The sequence below is a fragment of the Centropristis striata genome, chromosome 12, assembly GCF_030273125.1.
Source record: "Centropristis striata isolate RG_2023a ecotype Rhode Island chromosome 12, C.striata_1.0, whole genome shotgun sequence".
NCBI lineage: Eukaryota > Metazoa > Chordata > Actinopteri > Perciformes > Serranidae > Centropristis > Centropristis striata.
The window spans coordinates 25,892,859-25,914,023 of record NC_081528.1 but is presented as its reverse complement, the minus strand read 5'-3'; the positions used below and the strand labels follow the sequence as shown (position 1 = coordinate 25,914,023).

Genomic DNA, 21,165 nt, shown 5'->3' with positions numbered 1-21,165 from the left:
AAAATAAAAATAGGTCACTTAAATTAATCAGTATACCTCAGCTCGCTGCCTTTCAGCAGTCATATTACCATCAAGAAATCAACATTTGCAGTAATAAGCAGCAGTGTTAAAATTAAGCATTACACAGGTCTTGAATTTTGATCCCAAGACATACCGTGTTTGAATTTCATCAAACGCAACCTTGAATGTCATTGAATGACCAAGTATGTGTGGGAACCCGAGAGACAATGAACGCTGTTTATTTCCTCTTCATTAAAAAAGGATATCAAGCATGCACCGCATACTGTGAAACCAGACCTGGGCAAAAATAAATAAATAATGTCTGCTTTTCAAACTAAATGTCTGACTTCATAAGATTAACAGAAAGTATAGACTCTTTTGGTCAAATGCATCACATTATAGAAAATAAGAACTAATTGAACTGTCTTGGCTCCCGACTGCATTTGTACCATTTTACGACATTAGATGTAAACACAAATTTCTATGTCAATACAAACATAAAAATAATGAAGGGAATACATTTTTTCAAGTTGTAAACTTCACAAAATTGTGTTATTTTGATGACCACCACAGTTGTGACAGTAATCATGAACAGCTCCTGCAGCAAACCTAAAGGTGCTGTCAGGAGACGTCAGATGTGTTTGCAGGGTACGGAGAGCACAGTGTCCCCCCTCTGTCCCTCTGCAACCTCCCATACAGGTCGTAGCCTCTCCTCTCCTCTTTCGCTCTGCGCCTCAGCTTTCTCAGGTACACCTGGTTCACGGCCAAGTGCAGGGAACAGTGCACCTGTGGACACAAGAGGAGAGAATACAAAACACCTTACAAAATACCTTGGCCCCTAGATTTTGGCAGAAAGCCAAGGATGGAGCGCCAGTTAAATGCTGTGACACCACACCAGACGCCGCACTTTCACACAGACTACAAACAAATGTTTTCAGAGGCACTCGGCACAAATACTTCAAAGAATATTCTTTTTATTATCAAATTTTTACCAACAAAAAAAATAATCATCAAACAGCCAGCTGCCATTTGACAAATCCACCACTCACAGCTGGGTAAAGCTTACACCAAATGGAATAATCTACGCATTATGCTGCACACGGTTTTGTTAGTAATACCCAAAGTGTAAAAGTAGTAGTAAAAAACATCTACAGTAAGTAAAAATACGTGTTATACAATAACTACAACAAAATCCCTAAAGAATTAGAGACAAAACAAAGCTGTCCTATCTCTGTATGTACAAGTACCTCAGTCATGCATTAACAGCAGCAGGGGAGTCACACCTCAACAATGTGTTTTAGGTCTAATAATAATAATAATAATGAGGTCACTCGATAAGTTAGCACCTAGTGCTTTTGCCATCTCAAAATTATGAGAAACAATTTCAGACCTTTCTAGATCAGAACTAAACAAGTATGTCCCTTTATCAGAAAGAAACTATTCAAAATCATCTAAAATTCCTTCACTCTGAGTCCATCACTTCAATTATTCGGAGGGAGGTGGGGGTCACGCAGCAGCATGTGGATGGGGTTGTGTGTGTGAAGAGCTGCATTGAGGCTTCGGAGAGGTCTAACCCTCCTTTTGTCCCAAGGACCCTCTCCCTTGACATGTAATATAACCCTTGGCAGAGACTCGGAGCGCAGGTGGCCCCCACAACTGGCTCCTTATTGGCTAGCTTCTAAAACAGGCATGACTCCATTGTTGAGGCTTTTCTCCAGCCCGTGAGAAAAGTCCTGAGGTCAGCGTGAGACTGCAAATGCGTGCCTGTCTGCCACCATGGCAACCAGATGTGAAGGATGGTAGCCATGGTAACGTATAATCCCTATTCTCTGCAACAGCTGCATTCTAGCAGCACATGTGTTGCAAATTGGTGGTTATTCCTTACATATGTTAATTCATTAGTGATGTGTTATCTGGATTTTGAGCGCACTAAACTTGGCATGAAAAAAAAAAGCAATCGTTTACAAATTTTTGGTGGCATGGCCTTGGAAATAGTGATATAAGACTGCATGTGAAAGCAGTAGACAATCCTCACACACAAAAAAAGAAAATGAAAGACTAAAAATAACATTCTTCTCAACATGAAAAATAAAAATATAAAAGACAACATTTTAAGAGTCCGTGACCACAGCTGGTTTTGTGCAGATGATGTGGAAGGAGAGAATTGTTGCCATCCCTTTTAGATCCCCGTGTTGGTGGTGAAGTAGTGATTTAGCAGACAGGAAGCTGGTGAGCCTAACACCGTGCACCCATGCCCTTTCTCCCCAGATACCGAAGAACCGCAAAGTTATAAGTGGTGGACACAGTATAGGTCAGCTGTGGAAGGATAAGCAGAGACAGGAAGCGTCAGAACAGAAGCAAAAAGAGGAAAAATCCACAACATCTAGAAATCAGAAGAAAAAAAACATGATTAACTACTAATGGCATTAATTTGATAGCAGATAGCATCAGTATAACAGCTTCTGTAATGGAGCATGCCAGTATAATGGGTGCACCATTTGCCTGGCTGGAAAACCACCAGACATTACGGCACTATTATGATGTTTGTGTCAGCTGAGAAAGGGGAACAGAGAGCAATAGTACAAAAGTCATCAGTCATGGAGGTCTGAGATGCCTCACCACCCACACTTTGAGCGTCACTGAGTCACATGAGCCATAACACTATTGTACCCTACTGTGGATGCACAGCCAAATTGGCCCTGGCTAAAGCATAATCACTCACCAGAGCCAAGAGAGTGATGCCCGCACCGGCGAAGGCAGCAATGTAGAGGTCATAGGTCATTCGGTACTGGTAAGAGAGAGGAGATTTGATGAGATGTGTCTTCATTTAGTGTCAGGCATAACACAGAACATGACTGCAGAGCTTTAATCATTTCCTGGTTCTTACCTCTCTGGTCTTGCAAACAGTGGACAGAGTCACACCACAAGCTTTTCCTGGCACTGCATTCCATGGTAGGAGCCCTGGAAAAAAAATATCTCTATTCAATTCTAGCTCTTATGCACAGAGACAATAGAGGATATTGTTGTATTATGCTACATTTTTCTTATTGTCCAAAAATCACATAGAAAAGACCAAAATCAACAAAGTGTATAGTTCATTGTTTTTTAACTTCCCTACCTATCTATGGCACCTACTACTGAAGACATAAATCTTTGTGAACAAATAAAAATACATAATAACTGACATTGGGCGAATCAAAATAGGTAGCTTCATTTAAAAAAAAGTTAATATTTTCTTTAAGCAGCTGGGCACAGTAGTTTTTTAACCACATTACAAAGTATAAAATGCATTTGTTAGGGACTCTTTTCAGCTGCAGATTAATACACATTTGATGAGCTAGTGAATATGTACGCCATCAGGACAGTGTGCGTAGGGTTGACTCAAAAATGATAATTCATGGTAATGAAGGAACATGTCACACAGTGTAACAGTGGCTCAGTGTGAGGCTAATGTGTTATTAGCCTGTGAAGTGGTCTGCCCACTACTTCAATCCAGACTGAAAGCTCTCAACAACTTCTGTGATCCTCTTGCTTTTCTTCAAGTGCCACCATAAGGTTAGCATTTTTGAATTTTGGTGAAATGCCTCAACTATTGGATGGATTGCTGAGAAATTTGGCACAAACATACCAATATTTTTGTCAACATTTTTGACCAAATGCACGAAAAACCAAAGACTTGCTCATTAACCTCAGATGTACTTTGTATTAGCAAATGTCAGCATTAAAAGATGTCGTGTTACCATATTGCCTTGCGTCGACACAGAGCTGGTTGATGCTTGCTGGGGTCTCAGTCAGAACATCGATGGTGTGGCAAGTTGCATCCATGTTGTAGAAGAAGTAAACAGGCAGGGCCGAGAAGGCAAACACCAACAGCCACAGCACAGCTAGTACGTATGTCATCACTATAAACTGCACGAGGAGGAAGCAGAATAAACATTAGTGTGCATCATCTTCATAAACTGATGCGCATAATCTAAGAGTGTTTTTATGAGCAGTGACTCACTTAGCGACCACATTTACTTTTTTTTCTGATTAGCTTAACTTATTATCTCACTCTCTGTTCTCCTCCTCTTCTTCCAACCACTCAGCTTTTTTTCCCCAACCGCTCAAACACACACACTGTATGCTTATCTTTGCATGTCCCCAAAGGTTTTTAGCAGCCTTAAGATTTTCGGCTCAGCACCCACCAGGGAGTGATACGTGTATTAATCCCATCCAATCTCTCCAATCCCCTTTACTTGTCCCACTCTGGGCCCTCTCACCGAGGAGCTGAGGCAGCGGCCACACATGGTGCTCCTGAACTCTCCAAAGGTTTGCTTGGCAGCGCTTGTGGTGTAGAAGCCCTCAGCCAACAGCACGATGCAGTAGAGGAAGAAAAAGGAGGCCAAACCGTAGATGACATACTGGAAATACTGAATGCTGGGAAGATGAAGGAAAAAGAAAACAGGAAAAATTCAGGGTTACAATAGAGTCTATATCACAAGAAATCCCCTGACAAGTTTAAAAAGATGTCTCTAATGATGGAAATGCTCCACTCACATGTAGGCCAGGGTGATGTAGTCCTGAAGGTTACGGGCAAAGTAATTCTCGATGAGTCTTTCTGTCTCTGTGAGTGCCTGGTGCCCACAACCGCAGAAGAGGGCGATGCCAGAGAAACACAGCAGTGTGGCGACCAGGGAGCAGTATGGCACCCCACCCAAACAGCGCATACAGCAGTCATAGCAACCTGTTAGCCAAGATGCAACACCATGAAAGTCAGGGCACATAATTATTTGATGCAACCTGACAGAATCACTGCACACATTCTGCATAGAGCAATGTGGAGAAGGTGCATGCTTGTAAAGACAGGATATCTTTCTGTTAACTCTTTCCACTTACCGTAGTTAATATGGACATGTGCTGCAACCTGTAAAAGGGCCAGTTGCTCCAATGAATAATAAGTTAAATAAATAACAGATTAACCAATAATTCAAATATGATTCAGTTGCTACCTGATCCCATAGGTAGATGTCTCAAAACCAGTGAAAATACAAGCAAAACTACCTGCAAGTCCATTACCAGGGTTAAGTGAGTATTTTTTTTTAATTATCATTAATTGGGGTCCCTTTTACAGTTTGCAGCACATTAACCAAGTGGAAACAGTTAACAGAAAGATGTCCCTTCTTCACAAGCATGCACCTACCCAACATTGCACTGTGCAGAATGTGTGCACTGGAGGAGAGTCTATTTACTCAAAAAAAGAGTTAAAAATAGCAGTTAAATGTCTACCAGTTTCTCAGAGGCCACGTTTTCCATCTTAAAAAGTCCAGTTTTGTCCGACCAGCAGCCAAATACCCAAAGAGATGCTTGATAATGGATGAGATATTTAGCCATTAATTTACTTTCGATCTACAAATCAATTTTTCTGTTATGTTGGACAGAACCTGCTGCCAAGAGTTTCCATAGTGACTGTTTCTTTGGTAGAAAGTAGTTCCCATTATAAAAAAAGGAGCACAGTGAGTTGGATTATTCAGAAAAAGAAGAACTATTTCATTTTTAATGGGGTGAACACCACACTAAATTCCATTGAATTGGGGTGGAGGTAGTAATCTCAGTGATGGATATCTAAAAAATCTGAGCATATTACACCAAAACTATATGCATGCCTATAACACCTAAGTAAGATTTATTTTAAAACCTGAACCAGCCTTTAAAAAAAAAATGTTACTTTGCCACTGTGGACCGGGCTGCAGCTGTTAACACTTGCATTCCCGTGGTAAAGATGCTCACTCTCCCTTATAGTCATGTGCTGTTTGAATGGATGCCAAAGGGCCAAGGGCACGGGGATGTGTCTGCTCTGACCCCAGCTCGCACCCTGACTCCATTCACCACCCAGCATGGAGAGTGTGAGAAAAGGGGGAGGACAGAGAGGAGAGACAAAGTGAAAGAGAGAGAGAGGCTGCTTTTGTGACTGCAGAGACAACAGTCTTTGTCCCACAGCATCATGGGGGTACAAGGGCCACCAATGTCAAGCAAACAAAGGCCAGAGGCACCTCTATGCTTGACACACACGGACACACACATGCACACACTCATAGACTTCCTTCTGGGGAGACACGGGAACAAGAAAGTGATAGTGGGGAGCTGTCTGTGCTGGAAGAGGATGGAAAAAAGCAAATCTATAAACAAACAATGCAACTGTGTGCATGTGTGCCATTACACGCTTGCAAGCGTGCATCCACACGGACACGCACAATGGAAGCAGACAGACTGTGGTTGGTACCATTACAGTAAACACAGATGGCAGGAGGGGCACATAGATAGCTCTTTAATTGAACACTTCTACATGGCTGTGTGTATTTGTGAGGGAGAGGGAAAGACACACAGGAAAACTGGATCACTGTATTTCAGATGGCGACTTTACTGTGGCAAGAAAGTGGGAGTTTTAAAAGATTAAAAGTGAGAAAACTAACAAATAAAAGACAAATATTTCTGGTATTGTTATATAAGGAATGCAGTAAAGTAAGTCAGTGGTATGAAAGAAGTATTCAGATCCTTTTCTTAGGTAAAATCACTAATACCATAAGGTGAAAAACATACCACTACAAGTCCTGCATTCAAAAACATTACTTGTATGGAAGTGTAATAGGTAAAAGGTACTTAAAATAGTGAAAATAAAGTATTGATTGTGCAGTAAAATGTTCCCTGTCAATGTTTTAAGTGTGATGTTTTGGATTAATATAAATTCTGAATTAATATGTAGGTTTCATTTAACTGCTGAAGATAGATAGATAGATAGATAGATAGATAGATAGATAGATAGATAGATAGATAGATAGATAGATAGATAGTAATCTATTTCAATTCAAGATTTTAGGTTGTGCTCATTTTTAGTCATTTATATACTGTTGGGTAGTTTAACCTACAGAAATGCATCATACTCCAAGTATATTATCATATGCTGGTAGCATCCCTGTCCTGTGAGAACCACATCTCTTAAAAGTCAACTTTTCATGAACTCATTCCTGTTCTCAGCTTTGGAGAAATGCATTTTTCAGCTGATCCGAGAGGGATTTTAAATAGTTTATTTAGCTTAAGGAGTAGGGGGAAATTTTCTCAACACATTAGCAGACACTTTAACCTTCAGTTTATTGGAAAACGTAAAAATCACCAAATCTGGATAAACATAGCTTTTACTGCACAGGAAGGGGATGCACAACTGTAATCTGTAAAGTAACTTAAGCTCTCAGACAAATGAAGTGGAGTAAAAAGTTCAATATTCCCCTCTGGAATGTAGTATAAGTAGAAAGTTGCATATAATTGGGATACTCAAGTAAAGTACAAGCTCCTCAGATTTGTACAGCATACTTGAGTAAATGTACTTATTTAACTCCCCCTCTAGTAAATTACACATATTTCTATTTGCACAAAGGATTCTGGTCTCAACAAGTTCAAGTAGCTAACAGCACCCACATAAACCAGAACTTTAAACATCACACTGTCTATTCAATATAAGCCCACATACCTTCAGCTGCACCTTGTGCTAATTAACTAATTAATGACATCAGCAGCCTGAACAAAGAGCTGGAGCCTGAACCAAAGCCTCCCACAGTACTTTCATTATGACTCGAATGAAAATACAGGCCTCGCTCTGGTACAAAATGCAAAGCTGAGGCCAAGTTCGGCTCTTTAAAAATTGAGAAAGATTGCCACAGAAAGCAAATGCGACAAGGCTCCTCTGAAAGTAGCCCTGCCATCTCAAGCATGAAATAAATCTCATGATATCAGTGGAGCATCAGCCGGTGAGTAGCCGACCTCTAAACTGACAAAAAAAACTTAATAACTGCATATGCCCTTTCACAGACCCATTCATATCAGCGTGCAATCACATGAAATAAAATGCAGATTTTATAATGTGACGTTTTCTATCTGCTAAAAGCTAATAAGTAACTGGAGTTTCTTACCCATGTCTGGAAGGATGCGTTCAGGACTTGTAGGCTACTGCTGCTGCCTTCACTGCAGCTGGTCTGCTGATGATATGCGCAACTGGTCTTCGGCCCCCGTATATCAACCTCAACTCGCTTTCTGTTCCCCCAACAATGGACAGACCCGCTGATGACTGCGAGAGCAATCTTAAAGAAACAATGTCGCTTTTCAATGAACTTCAAGGCGGAGAATAATGAGGAGGTCAAGGTTCTTGCGCATGCAGAATTTTCCTTAGTTCATTGTTGACGCCTATTTGCATATAGAGAGACTTGCAACTTCGTATGCAAATACAGCAGAGGGAACGTTTGTCATATTAAAAAACACTTTTCCTCTTCTGTGAGTCGGCCATCAAAACTCTATGACATATAGTCCTTGTTCTCCAAGGCCTTGTGTTTTAAATACCCATAGCTGCATTTTCAGCCTGATAACTAAAACTGAATGGGAAACAGCTGGATAAGACAAATAATGAGACGTTGTATTTCCATGAACCGGGAAAATGATTTTTCTAAAGCACTGATGAACTCTCCCTTGGTGCCCCCATGTAAAAGCCCAGCAAAAGTGCCCTCTTGGATGCCCCTGTAGTAGATAAAACGAAGTGAAGTACCCTCTGGGGTGCCCCCCCAGTGGAGAAAACAAGATGCAATACACGAGTGGGTGCCCTAAAATGGAGAAAACAAAATAACATGCAATTATGTGTCTCCCTAAATGGAGCAAATGTGATGAATTGCTCTCAAGAGTGCACCTCAAACATGATAAAGTTCCCTCTAGAATGCCTTTAAATGGAGAAATGATGATAAAGTGCCCTTGAAATTGAAAAAAACACAATGCAGTGACATATAGGCTGCCCTACATGCACTGGTGCCCCACCGCATGCCCTTATTTTTTTGCCCCTGCCCCTCTGAAAGCCAGAGTTCACCACTGGTTGGACATAACACCATCAGTATGAGCCTGTGGACAGGTGGTCAGGTGATGCTCCTCAGACTTGGGAAATTGTCAGATACTATCTGTTAGACTGCAGCATTTGAGATAAAGTACTGAACATGAAAGATCCCAGCTGGCAAAACTGATATGTGCTTTATTACTTATCTCTCAAATGGGTCTATTTAGCCCTGGAATGTTTCTTTTTAAAAGCCAGCTTAAAGTGACATTCACATACCATTAATATGTGCATTACCCAAGCCAGATAGTGCCTTTTAAGCCTGGTAGTTGAGGGGTATTTCTCAGCATCACTACAGCAAGCTTCTTTGATAAGAAAAACATCACTGCTATTTTAATTAGACTAGATTGTTATGTCATTTGTGATCATAAAACCCCTGATGTGTATCTCAGAAATCATCCACCGGGTACTTGGGTCTGTGCCAGCTGGTTTCTTTGTCCATGTCAGCTCATGCAACCCCCTAACCCACTATCAAATGTTCAGCTTTAGTAAAAAAAAAAAAACTGCTGTGAGTGGAGCTGAGCAGCATGCAGCAGGGAAGCATCACTGATCTCAGGTGACCTGACTGTGGCGGAGTGAGAGACTGTCCTCTGATTCATCTACACCCTCTGGCAAAATACCAGAAATAAAGAGTCAAATTTGGCTTCATCTGTGTCCAGTAGATGGCAGACTTTCTCCTGCCACAGCATTGTACAGTTGCAGACACATGAGGAGCTTTATCCCACAAATACTATCCATTTTCTGAGAATAGTCAGTTTTGTCAAAAAGCATATTTAACAGTGATGCGCTAAAAATAATCCAGTATACAAGGATGTTAACCAGGTCAAAAATCTCTCTTTTGAATCACAATAGCATTAATATTTAATTGCACGTTTTAATCTAATGGGATCTGTAATTCCTTATGTTAAAATGCTTCTTTAATTTGTAATTATGTTATGTGGCCCTTTATTTCATCTCAGCTAATAGAGTTAGTGTCATAGTACAGCACTATTAGATTATTTAGTTTTGAGCTGCTAGCTCAGAAATCCTCAGAGAAACACTCCTCATGTTATACAAGCCTTGTTCTCCACTAACCAGGTTGTTGTACATTGTGTTTTACAGCCCGTGACTCATGGCTTTCCTCCTTTCCTCTAACACAGGTGTATTAGAAAGGATTGCTCAATAGTTTATGATATTGTAAAGCTAAAAAAAAAAAAAAATCTTTTGTCAAAGCTTAAACAATTAGCCTGCCCTCTCTGTGCAACTCTGTTCACAGATTTGTAAACACATTTTACCCTGACTCATTCATACTTTATGCATCACTTAACCTGGTTTTGATATCTCAATTATTCCCCAGCATACAAATGTATCAGCAAAACATGAGAGCAACTGCCTTTTGTAAAGATTTCTTTGAACACAGTGTGATTTCACTCCAAACATCTGTCAACAAAACAAGCCTGTTGGATTACTGGGTGCAGTACAGTAGGTTTTTCTGGCTTTTGGGTGCGATCCAGCGCCGTGGGTGAGAAGCAGCCATGCTATCGGATAACAGGTGTGAGGCGGTGACTTGAGATGGTGGTGTGCCTTCCCTCTGCCGCCTCTCACCTGTCCACAGCTGCGCTTCGCCTCCTGTGGTTGTCTCAGAGCTGCTTCTTGAGAGACTTTCATCACCTCCCTACTGGAGGAACATTAAACCCCTTTTGTGTGTCTAAATACTTTAGACTCCCCATCACTCTGAGTCGGAAATCTGAGAAACACCCAATCAACTTAGCGGACCATTACCTCAAGCTTCTTCTAACCGCAGGGGTCATGGAGGATAATCCCTAAAGATAATGACTGTAATATGGCTATTTTAGCAATGCCTTGCTGTGATATCCTCTCTTATGGTGGCTATTACTGTACACATCACCTGTGCTGCAGTCTCGAACATTCTTCTGCATCCTCTGTTGATAACCTCAAATACTTCACTTATCAGATCAGCTTTCATATGCTTGGCAGCTTATCAGAAAATGGATCAACTTTATTTCCACAGAAATACATTTTTACAATGTTTGAATACACTGTATCAGAATAATTTGACGAATTTGATTATCAAAATGCAAGAAGCCTTTGACAAATACTCAGAACGTATTTAATTCACAGGCTGATTTCATCCTTGACAAAGTGCGAGTGAGGATTACACACATTGCTTGCTTTATTCTGTCAGTCATCAGAGTAATATTTGTCTTTAAGCCTGAGTGGAATCTCATTCTCCTCGATGTGCCCCCGCTTGTTTTGCTGTCGACTTCTTCTCTTCTGTTTCAGGTATAAAACAGCTGTCGCCACAAGCAAACATGTGGACACCAGCATCATGCCCAGGCCTACTAACAGTGTGAGCCGAGCAGATCTGGTGTCCTCCACTTCACAGATGGGGGCCTTTGAGGGGGTTTGAACCAAGTCAGATGTCCCTGTCCAGGTGGGCGCCCTGTCTAAGTGGCAGGGCCCCTTGCTCTCATTGACCAACAGGTTAACCCAGACAGTGGTATAAAGTGGAGCTGGTTTCCCCCCATCTCTGACCACAATGAACAGGTGATGCATCCCCAGGTCTTTTCGTAGAAGTTGTTGAGCTACGGTGATGTTCCCCGACCTCGAGTCAACCCTGAACGGGCTGTTTTTTTCCACCAGCTCCGGCGCCACAGCAGTGTATGTAATCTCCGAATTCAGCCCAGAGTCGTCGTCGATGGCGTAGATCTTTGTCACTATGGTGCCTGCGATAGTTGCCGGAGAGACAGTCTGGCATGAGGAGTTGCTGCTGGGAAGGATCACTTTTGGCTGGTTGTCATTGATGTCCTCCACAAAGATAGTTACCCTGGCAGTGGAAGTCAAAGCGACCGGGTGTCCATGATCGCTAGCCAGCAGGTAGAGTTCATAGCGGTCGTCTGTCTCGCGATCCAAGTTGGTTGTGGTGCGCAGTGTCCCCTGAGTGTTATCAACAACAAAAGGTCCACTGCTGTTAACAACATTCAACTCTGTGTTCCCGTTCTCTCCTTTGTCTGGATCTGTCACCCCAATCCTCCCTACCTGGGCAAACGGTGGTACATTCTCAGGGATAAAAAAGATGAAGTGAGGGGTTAGAAAAGCAGGTGCATTGTCATTCTGGTCCAGAACACGAATGGATACCGTGGCCACTGACTCCAAGGGAGGAGAGCCACCATCTCGTGCAAACACAGTGAGTTTGTGTACACTCTGCTGTTCCCTGTCCAGAGAGGCTGACACACACAGTTGACCTGTCACTGGGTCAATGTTAAATATGGTAGATGTGTGTTTGTCCAGGCTGTAGGTCACTCTGCCGTTGTATCCACTGTCTGCGTCAGACGCCGAGACCTGCAGCAGGGACATCCCTGGCTGGTTGTTTTCTTCCACCTCCAGCTGGTAGTGTGTCTGGGGGAAACGTGGGGCATTATCATTCACATCTGCCACCAACACCCTGATCACACGCCTGGAAGGAGCGATCACAGATCCTTCAGCTGATCTCCCATGCACTACCACAGTAATATGATGTTCTCTTTTCATCTCATAGTCTAGAGGCTTTGATGTGGAAAGCAGATATTTGCCGTTCTGTGGGCTCAAAGTGAAAGGCACCTCCCTCTCAATGGCAAGAGATGAGCCTTTAAAGCTGCTGTCACCCTCAAGCTCTAAAACAGCTAAGACGGTGGGGGGCTGGTTCTCCGGTAACACCATAGTCTGGTTTTGATGCTCCGCTATGAACCCGATCTTGATCGTGAGCTCTTGCTTCGCCTTGGGGAGCACGGATACGGTTACCTGAGTGTCTGCTGGGGGGCAGTGATGGCCGCTAGCTAACACTTTCAACAGCAGCTCCTCCGAGTTGTCACTCTGGAGGTCCTGTGTTAGTCTGATGTACCCAGTGAGGCTGTCAAGGCTAAAGAGCTTCTTGGCCCGCTCTGAGACTTTGGGACTGAGGGAGTATACGATGGCAGCGTTCGGGCCTGAATCTGGGTCTGTGGCTCTGACCTGAGCAACCAGCATGTTCTTCAGGGAGTCTCCGGGGATGGTGACTCTGCGAGGGCTGTCAGAGCTAAACCTTGGACAGTTGTCATTAACATCTGTCACTGTGACTATTAAAGTTGCCGTTGCACTTAAAGGGTCTGAGCCGCAGTCGGTGGCCACCAGCGCCATCTGATACACGTCCCTTGTCTCTCTATCCAGAGCTTTTTGCACAACAAGCATGATGACGGCACCGTCCTCTACTTTCAAACTGAAAATTCCATCAGAATCTTCCAGGTGATAATGCAGCTCACCATTTTGTCTGGCATCCCTGTCCTGAGCCTGGTCATCCAATAAGAAACTCGTGCCCACAGTCACATCCTCAGACATCCTTAGGTGTATTTCCCTGCTTTCAAAAAGAGGTGCATTGTCATTGATGTCCTCTATGATCACAGGGAACTGTATAAGGTCTCCTGAGGGCCCCACGACAGCATTGTGTAAAATAATGCATTCCTCCGCCTTTGTCTCCTCGGGGCAGAGGGCCTCGCGATCCATCTTTTGCTCAGTGGTGTAGAAATTCCCTGTGTTTTTGTCTATCCACAGATACTCCTGGGTCAGAAGCTGGTACGGAGGTGTAAAGTATTTACTAAGTGACCCCGCCAGAACACCAGGCCCCTGTTCCTCTTGGACAGAAAACTGGACAGTCCCACATATGATCTGCTGCAGATGGACCACAACCAGCAGATTCTGATGGGAGAAGAAACAAACTGTGAGCAGCAATTTATTTGTTTTTAAAAGAAGAATTTTTTGACTTGGGCTATGATTTGACTGTCTCTTTGTTGCACCTGAAACTGACAGAGTGTAGAAGTTTTCTCTGGTGGTGATAAGGTTTAAACTTCATGCCTCAGTGAGCTCTTTTAAAAAGCAAGCAAGTGTACAATGAAGGTAATGTGATGCAAAGCATGTGTTTGGCCCATTTGCATATAATTCTGTATTTTCCCCGAATATTTTTTAAAAATCCCTTCTTCTTTTAATCTTTAACAGGCATAATTTTCATATAACTCCAACTTCTTTCCAGCTACTCTATCACACATTCATATTTTTCATAATGGCACAATAACATTCCAGTTACACCCTTTCTCTTCTTCAGAAACTGACTCAGCATGATTATTCCTCGCATTGCTTTTGACTCACTGACCTGCAGTAGTCCAGCCCAGTTCATATTATCAGGAGTCCCATGGCCCATCGCCCTCACACATGTTACCCACGTTCCCCCAGCAGCGAGTGAACGCTGAGGACGGAGACAGCAACCTAAACCTGCACAGCTGACGGCATAATTCATTACATGCCCCTCCTACAACACTTAGCTAGCGTGTGAGCCTGACACAGGAGAAGTCAGAGGAACAACAGGTTTACCTGCATGATTTGAACACATGCCTTTGTCAGCTTTTCCAAAGGATAAAAACGATGAGTGAGAATGCGGCTTAAGTTTGTGTACATATCTTGCCTCTAAACTATACGGGACAGGATTAATGTGCTATTACCAAATGTGCTTACATACCTCTCTTTATTGGCACACCTGCTACCTGTTTGTTTTTTTACTACATAATGTTTTTAGCTTCCTCTGAATCATTTTCATTCCTTTTAGATTTGTCTTCCGGTATTGTTTTCTTCTGTCCAGATTTCCAGAAGCCTCTATAACACCTAGAGATCAAGTCTTTATTAATAACAATGCTTTATGTTCCTTGCTGCACTCACGTGGGAACGTGGACGTAAACAAGTAGTTCCTCTTCTGTAATGAAAAGTACATATTCAAGTACAGGAAAATCTCCAAGGGTAACACTGTACTTTTTATTGTACCGCATTTGTCTGGCAGCCAAAGTTAGTCTGTAGGTTAGATATGGTGCAGTTCTCATTATTCAACTACTAAAAAGGTAATAAAACACCAATAATTCAATAATAATTGTGCACACACATATCATGGGTGCATCTGTGTCCTCATAACCCACACAATCTGATTATCATCACATGACAAACCGTCAAGAAAATAAACTATAATAAGCTGAGACGAGATAGCTACCAACAACTGGAAGTTACCCACCACAAACCATCTTCCATCAAAGTTATCATCTGGTTTTATAACATTGTTAATGCAGAATATCAGATCATTTTACATTCTGTTATTAAACCTGCCAGTTTCTGACCTATTTTCCTGCCTACGTTTCCATCCACCTGTCACTCTCTACCATCTGTGCTGTCTGACTGACAAGTGTGCAAGGTCGCTTCTTTTCTTTTTTCAGGTTTATGGCAGGTGGTTATTTTAACCTAGACTGAGGTTGCTGATCTGCTGAGTAGCTTTTATGGAGACCCCTTGATGGAAAAAAAAAACTGTGAAAGTTCTGATATTAGAACTTTGTTCTCTAAAGCTACAAAGAGAATGCATTTTTGTCATTGTTTGAAGAAAAAAAAAGGAAAAATACAAATATACAGCATTGAAGATGTGATGTTCCCCTATTATATCAGAGGAGCGTAAGCCTATATGATGGGGCTGAGCCTGGGACGGCCCTGGCCAAATTGTAAAGTTGCACCCATTTAATAATTTTCTTGCACTATAATTTATGGCCTACTCTCTTTTTTTTTTTTTTTTTTTTAATTTTGAGTATTTTACTAATTATGTAGGTTTAAGACATTTCAACCATCCCTTATACACTGGGACGGTTCAAACAGTGGAATTTAGATCAATTTTACAACCTGTGCATATTTCATAAATTCACTTAAATGCATTGTTTTAGTAGCTGGCACATTGAAGTTTGTAATATAAAAATTTGGCTACTCCAATGTAAATGATTTTTGGATTTATTGGAAAATCGTAAAAAGTGTTAGAGCTGTCCCTGGTCTCTCCAGTGTAATATTATACTTTACTTCTATGTAGCTATGGTATTAATTTTACTTAAGTAAAGGATCAGAATAATTCTTCAAATGGTAAACATGCCAGAATGCTAAAAAGAAAAGTTGCATGATATGGACTTGGCAGATGTTGTGTGTGAGTTTGAACAGAAATTGCACTTGAGCGACCTCTGTCGACAGAGCAAAGTACTGCAGCAGATTTCTAAAAAAAAAAAAAAAAAAAAAAATTTAATTGTGTTTTGATTGAACCATTTTCCTGCAAAAGTGTACTTTATTCCACGAAGTTAAATCGACAGAATCAAGAATTTAGATTTTCCCAACAAAACTATGTCGCCAAGTAAAATGACCCCAATTTAAAAATAAATTATACGAGCAGTGCCCTCCCAAAGTTCTGATCGTCAGTTTTTATCCTCAGTAAAGCCTCATTCAAACGTATAATTAGCATTTAATGTAAAACTCTTTTGCAGCGAGCTTACTGTGGCAGAACACGATGAATCTATGATTTAAAAAAATCTTATACATTCACTTTTTAAGTCCCACACAGTTTCTTTCTTAATTTCCAAGCATGGAGAGGAGAACTGTAAGCCTCGACGTGAGTTACGTAACGGCTTATTTCTGTCTGTCTCGTTTGGTTTTCCTTTTAACTTTCCGCCTACTTTTTCCAGTCACAGTTGACCGCTGAGGTTTTTCTGCGACATGATTGGCTGGTTCGGTGCACGAGCTGAACGGGTGTGTGTGTGTGGCTTTATAATAAAGAGTCCTGCTTGTCAGCTTTAAACCGTTTTGAACCCAGACGCTCAGCAGCCCGGTGGTTGTTTAATTTCACTGCTCCAGCATGACCTCAGACATTACCACAGGTGAGTGTAACGACTTGCTCGAGCCATTAGTTTTAAACGGTGCTACAGTGCTGGTGATCACAGGCCTGTAACAAACAGCTAACACCAGTAATATGCTTTTACAGAGGCTGTAAACTATAGCCTATCTTAATTTCTTTATATTCCACACTTGCCTGATTTTTTTTACATATCACATAATGCTGATACAGATTGAATTTATACTGAGAGAATAGGCCAATTTATCATGTAGCCTGCTATGTTTTAAACCTTTTTTTTTTAACCTTATGCTCTCATTTGTTGACATATTTAATTAATGCAGGCTTCATAGCACATCTGTATTATTTATTTTTTTCACATTAAAAAAGTTATTTTTTGCAGGCTGTATTCTTACATAACTTTTTTAACTTGCTTTTTAAAAAAATATGCTTTTTTTTTTCTTGCTGCATCCTACTACCATTTACCACCCTTGCTTCCTATATCCCACAGGGTACTGTTAAAGCTTTATCATATTCATAAAAAGATGGGGAAAACCGAGGTGTGGTCATCCGTTATTTAATGACTGCACATTTATTCAAGAAATGGCCAAAAGAGTTCTTTTTATTGCAGCCCAAAGCATAGAACTTAGATTTAAAATGTAATATTTATGTATCACAGTTAGCAGACCAGGTGTTTTACAGGCTGTTAGGTGTTTTATATGCCTTATGGGCTGTTAGCTTTATTTTCACACATCAAGTTTTTTGATACAAGCCTCTGACATAAACCTCAACTGCAGGCTTTGGCTTTTAGCTTTTATTTAATTTAATTGTCACCCAGAATATATTTAAATTATAAGTTATTTCTTATATTAAATACTCGTTTGTTGGTTTGTTTTACTGGAAAAAATAAAAAAAAATTTCAGCTCTTGAGATGATCTTAACATCTTCTTCTAGTGGAGTAATGTGGTTTCTTGTCACATTTTCCACAGACTTGGAGCTGGACGAGTTGCTGCAGGAGTTCCAGGATGTGGTGGAGGAGCTGAAGGCCCCTTCTCAAAGCAAACCTCATGCTTACAATCACGTCCTGCATGAGGCCAAAAGTCGTACAGGGCTGGTGGACGACAGCGGAGTCGAGGACTCGGATTACTGTGAGTGACAAATTCATCACACTAGAACAACGTTCAGTGTGATTAAGATAATGTTTGTTTATTGTACAAAGTGTAGGGAAGGAAGAGCATTATTTAGTTCATCACTCGCTGGTGGGTGAGGTTGTGTGAAGGCCCCATGGGTGCCGATTGAGCCCCTTTATCAGCCTAAACAACTGCAGCTTGACACTTTTAATTTGCATGAAATTAGTGGTACAAGAGGACACATCCCTCTACACTTCTATTATTAAAGTGGCTGTTTTGCTCATGACAATAGCTGTGTACCAGAATGAACCGCAATTACGGATAACCCATCTTCTGTAATTGTCTGATTTTTTTTCGTTGTTGTTGTTGTTGTGCATGTCGACGGTTATGAGATAAAAGAAGAAAGTATGTTTTTCTGCTCCCATGCGCCATCATTATTGAAGGTATTTTGGCCCCCCGACGTTTGAAAAGTGGACTCTCGGGAGTCGCTAACGGGGAACAAGCGTTTACCTTCATTTTACTGCATGATATTATCAGAATGTGCAACTCCTGCATTGTGTTTAAACTGTTGTCATTGTTGTTGATCATTTGCATGGGCTGGCCTTCGTGCTTGTCTGCTGTTTTTTTTATCTCGGCTCACCCCCCCCTTGCCTCCCTCTCCCCCCAGGCAGCGAGGCTTCTTTGGGAAACAGTTTGAACACCAGCGAGGAGGAGCTCCACACAGCAGGCATAACGCTGGCACCGAAAGGTACTACAGACTCCCATCAGCCCATCTCCATCCAGATAGCCCTCGTTCTTACAGTGATCGCTATCACTTTTGCTCTGATCGCTATCACAGCCACACAAAAACCCTCTACATAAGGCTGGGAGCACTTTTGTTTTTACACAACAAAGACCCCTGTCGCTGCGACTGTGACGTCTCAGCCACCCACCCCTCCCTCTAAGTCTCCTGCAGGGGGTTATTTGTGTTATGTAGCGAGGAGACTGGCTCAGGTGTGTGTAAATGAACGAGAGCTGTTGCATTTTGTCTCATGCAGATGCACATAAGACTACTGTTAAATCTAAATGGATGAAAGCAAGATGTTGTCATTCACTCTGTATTTACTCCGAATACCTGGAGATATTTACACCCGAGTTCCTGGTAGGATCCATCAAGCTGTCTGGGTTTTAGAGCACTTAAAATCAGCTTTATCTCACTTTGTAGAAAAGAAGCTGAAAATGTTTTCGCGGGACCAAACGCAGTGGTTCATTTCTAATTCTTAGACTATTAGTTTTCAGCTTCTGCTCCAGAGGAAATACCATTGAACTGAGCTGCATGTCTCGCAAAAATATTCCACTGCTTTTCTATAGTTTTTCAAATTCCATCTGTCCTCTTTCTGCAGCCAAGCTGGGAGACACGAGGGAACTTGAGAGTTTTATCGACATGTTGGACCGAGAGCTTGCAGGTGGGTATTTAAGAGAATTACACCCCCTATCACTCAATCTTTTCTTTATTCATTTTACACTTAAGCTGACAAGCAAGCAAGCAAGCAGGCTGCAGTGTGCAATCGTGGTAGAGACCCAGATAAAGTGTATGTTTTGTTACACATTGAAAAACAGAGTGCGTATTAGCCTTGTTTCTGCACTGTATTACTACCCCCCCCCCCCTTCCCATATATCTCTGAGCACCTTTTGTGTGTAAATGCCATGTCTGGGGACTCAGGTGGACTATCTACACGACCTTTAGTGATAATAGCATACTTGACTACATGAGCACCATGATCCCGCTATCAGTACTAAAGCAGTGGTGTTTCAGAGGCCTGTGAACACTTGCATGGCTCTGTGCACACACACAAACTACAGAAAGCAAAACATACATCCGCTGCTATCAGGGGTCTTGACGCAGAGAGAATTACAAGTGAACCGTAACTCCGCCTGTGTCTTTACAAGGCTCACCTATTAGTCAGTACATGTTTGTGTTGACATGTTAATATGCCTGTGTGCTTTTTTTGTCTTTTATTCTGGCTTCTAAGCTTTTGTATTTTTCTCTTCCCTTCTTTTTTGCAGAGATGTGAACAGAGAGAGAAAGAGCCACGTAGAGGGGGGAGAAACAGGCCGGGGGCGACATGGTTGGCTACTGCAGAACAGACAAGCAGATCTACACCAGAGCAGATCTAAGGGAGCGAATGCTCCCCTGGCAGCTCCAGGGGAAAAGGTTAACATCAGAAATTAAAAGGGCACTCTATTCCAAAATGCAAGAACACCCTCAGACCCCTGGCGACACCACAACCAGCAGGCAAGACGACGTCCCTGCAGCATCAGATCCGAGATGTGTGACACATTCACGAAAGAGACAAACCTTCCATCTGTCCGGGCATACGAGAAAACATGGCCCCGAGTATAGAAAGCATGTTAGTGCCACATTTAAAATTACCATTAGTATTATGTCAGTAAAGGGCTCTAAATCCTCAGTGTTATATTATTTTTAAAGGAGGCTGTTACAAATTACAGATGGCACTTTAGTTTTAAACTAATTTAAAGTCCAAGGGTTTCAGGTCTGCTGTGTAATACAAGTGTTTTTGTGCTGACATTTCCAGTGTACAGTTTTTGTTAATATTCTTAAAAAAATCTCTCTATATAAATTGTTGTACAGATGATTGCGCATATAAATAAAGCTACATTTTGATTGAATTTCGTATACATTTGCTTTTTTGTTAACATGCAGTTTATGAAACTAAATTTAATCTTCCAGCTTCAGTGCTGAGATACTGCTGACCTTGTTGGCCACATCTGATTCTAAACACACACAATGTTGAAAGGCTTTCACTTTTCCAAAAAATACTCCTGACAGCACTGACAACAAACTTTATTCAATGCGCGTACTTGTTCACTGTCCCCTAAATTGACTGTTGCTACTGTCACGCCACATGTCTCAGGAGCCCTTCACCCATTCTCCTCTTCTTCTACTTTGTACCTGCACTTCCTGTGTGTCTGTTCTCATTATGCTTTGAGTTTCACTTCTGCCTCCAATTCAGGAAAACCACAAATTTAGCTCATGTGAAGACAACTTAAAAAGGAAGTGCGTCAGTTGTGCTGTGAGAAACAATAGTCATTTAGACCGTACGCTGTAATTCTTTTTGCGGGGGCTTTGACTCTGCTTCAACTTATTACCACAAATCCAAGCTTTGAACTGCAGGAAGGAAATTGTTCTGCTTTGTTTGAGTCTCCTGCAAGAAAGCCATTTCCTAGCTGTGACTTTTCCACCATGTTTATATTCTGCTGTCATTTCACTCCACCGAGTCTGATCCATTTACAGGTGTCTCCTCCCTGTTGTCAGAGCAACAGCGCTTAAAGAAGCCGGGGTGAATGTTGTGGTTGTAAGGTGTGATTTTTCACTCGTGACTTGTGATTTTACATTGAGTGACACTGACTGCATAATCCAGCTGATGTATGCAAAATTATTTTTAGTCTGC

General features: G+C 41.7%; 3 protein-coding genes across 9 annotated transcripts; 1 reads left to right on the top strand and 2 right to left on the bottom strand.

The window, feature by feature from the left end:
* Window positions 1-223: 223 nt before the first annotated feature.
* On the bottom strand, window positions 224-8,099 carry plp1a (proteolipid protein 1a). Of its 4 annotated transcripts, none has more exons than XM_059346219.1 (7): window positions 7,944-8,099; window positions 4,540-4,726; window positions 4,263-4,419; window positions 3,741-3,909; window positions 2,888-2,961; window positions 2,723-2,788; window positions 224-786 (listed from the first exon to the last, which is right to left on the bottom strand). In XM_059346219.1, the coding sequence occupies exons 1-7, from the start codon at window positions 7,945-7,947 to the stop codon at window positions 622-624; spliced, it is 822 nt and encodes a 273-aa protein (XP_059202202.1). In that variant the 5' UTR covers window positions 7,948-8,099; the 3' UTR covers window positions 224-621. The 4 variants fall into 4 exon arrangements, with proteins under 4 accessions (XP_059202202.1, XP_059202203.1, XP_059202204.1 ...); XM_059346220.1 differs by lacking the exon at window positions 224-786 and adding an exon at window positions 953-2,383; XM_059346221.1 differs by lacking the exon at window positions 224-786 and adding an exon at window positions 953-2,316.
* On the top strand, window positions 7,447-20,378 carry si:dkey-27i16.2 (regulator of cell cycle RGCC-like). 4 transcript variants are annotated; one of them, XM_059346224.1, is made up of 5 exons: window positions 7,447-7,781; window positions 13,469-13,634; window positions 17,573-17,731; window positions 18,381-18,461; window positions 19,096-19,734. In XM_059346224.1, exons 2-5 carry the CDS (start codon window positions 13,592-13,594, stop codon window positions 19,392-19,394), a joined length of 582 nt encoding a protein of 193 aa, XP_059202207.1. In that variant the 5' UTR covers window positions 7,447-7,781; window positions 13,469-13,591; the 3' UTR covers window positions 19,395-19,734. The 4 variants fall into 4 exon arrangements, with proteins under 4 accessions (XP_059202207.1, XP_059202208.1, XP_059202210.1 ...); XM_059346225.1 differs by lacking the exons at window positions 7,447-7,781; window positions 13,469-13,634 and adding an exon at window positions 15,989-16,629; XM_059346227.1 differs by lacking the exons at window positions 7,447-7,781; window positions 13,469-13,634 and adding an exon at window positions 19,760-20,378 and having other exon boundaries at window positions 16,637-17,731; window positions 19,096-19,158.
* pcdh20 (protocadherin 20) lies at window positions 10,877-14,207 on the bottom strand. Its single transcript, XM_059346218.1, has 2 exons — window positions 14,064-14,207; window positions 10,877-13,612 (listed from the first exon to the last, which is right to left on the bottom strand). Exons 1-2 carry the CDS (start codon window positions 14,205-14,207, stop codon window positions 11,084-11,086), a joined length of 2,673 nt encoding a protein of 890 aa, XP_059202201.1. The 3' UTR covers window positions 10,877-11,083.
* Window positions 20,379-21,165: the final 787 nt, after the last annotated feature.

Bases quoted from the DNA above. Each gene is read 5' to 3' on its own strand.
- si:dkey-27i16.2 (XM_059346223.1), top strand. From the start codon at position 17,515: ATGATCTTAACATCTTCTTCTAGTGGAGTAATGTGGTTTCTTGTCACA. The intron at 17,732-18,380 runs GTGAGTGACAAA...CTCTCCCCCCAG, and splicing joins AGTCGAGGACTCGGATTACT to GCAGCGAGGCTTCTTTGGGA. The intron at 18,462-19,095 runs GTACTACAGACT...CTCTTTCTGCAG, and splicing joins CATAACGCTGGCACCGAAAG to CCAAGCTGGGAGACACGAGG.
- plp1a (XM_059346219.1), bottom strand. The intron at 2,962-3,740 runs GTAACACGACAT...TTTTTTTTCCAG, and splicing joins TGTCGACGCAAGGCAATATG to GGCTCCTACCATGGAATGCA. The intron at 787-2,722 runs GTGAGTGATTAT...TTGTGTCCACAG, and splicing joins GCATCACTCTCTTGGCTCTG to GTGCACTGTTCCCTGCACTT.
- pcdh20 (XM_059346218.1), bottom strand. From the start codon at position 14,207: ATGAATTATGCCGTCAGCTGTGCAGGTTTAGGTTGCTGTCTCCGTCCT. The intron at 13,613-14,063 runs GTCAGTGAGTCA...TTCTCCCATCAG, and splicing joins ACTGGGCTGGACTACTGCAG to AATCTGCTGGTTGTGGTCCA.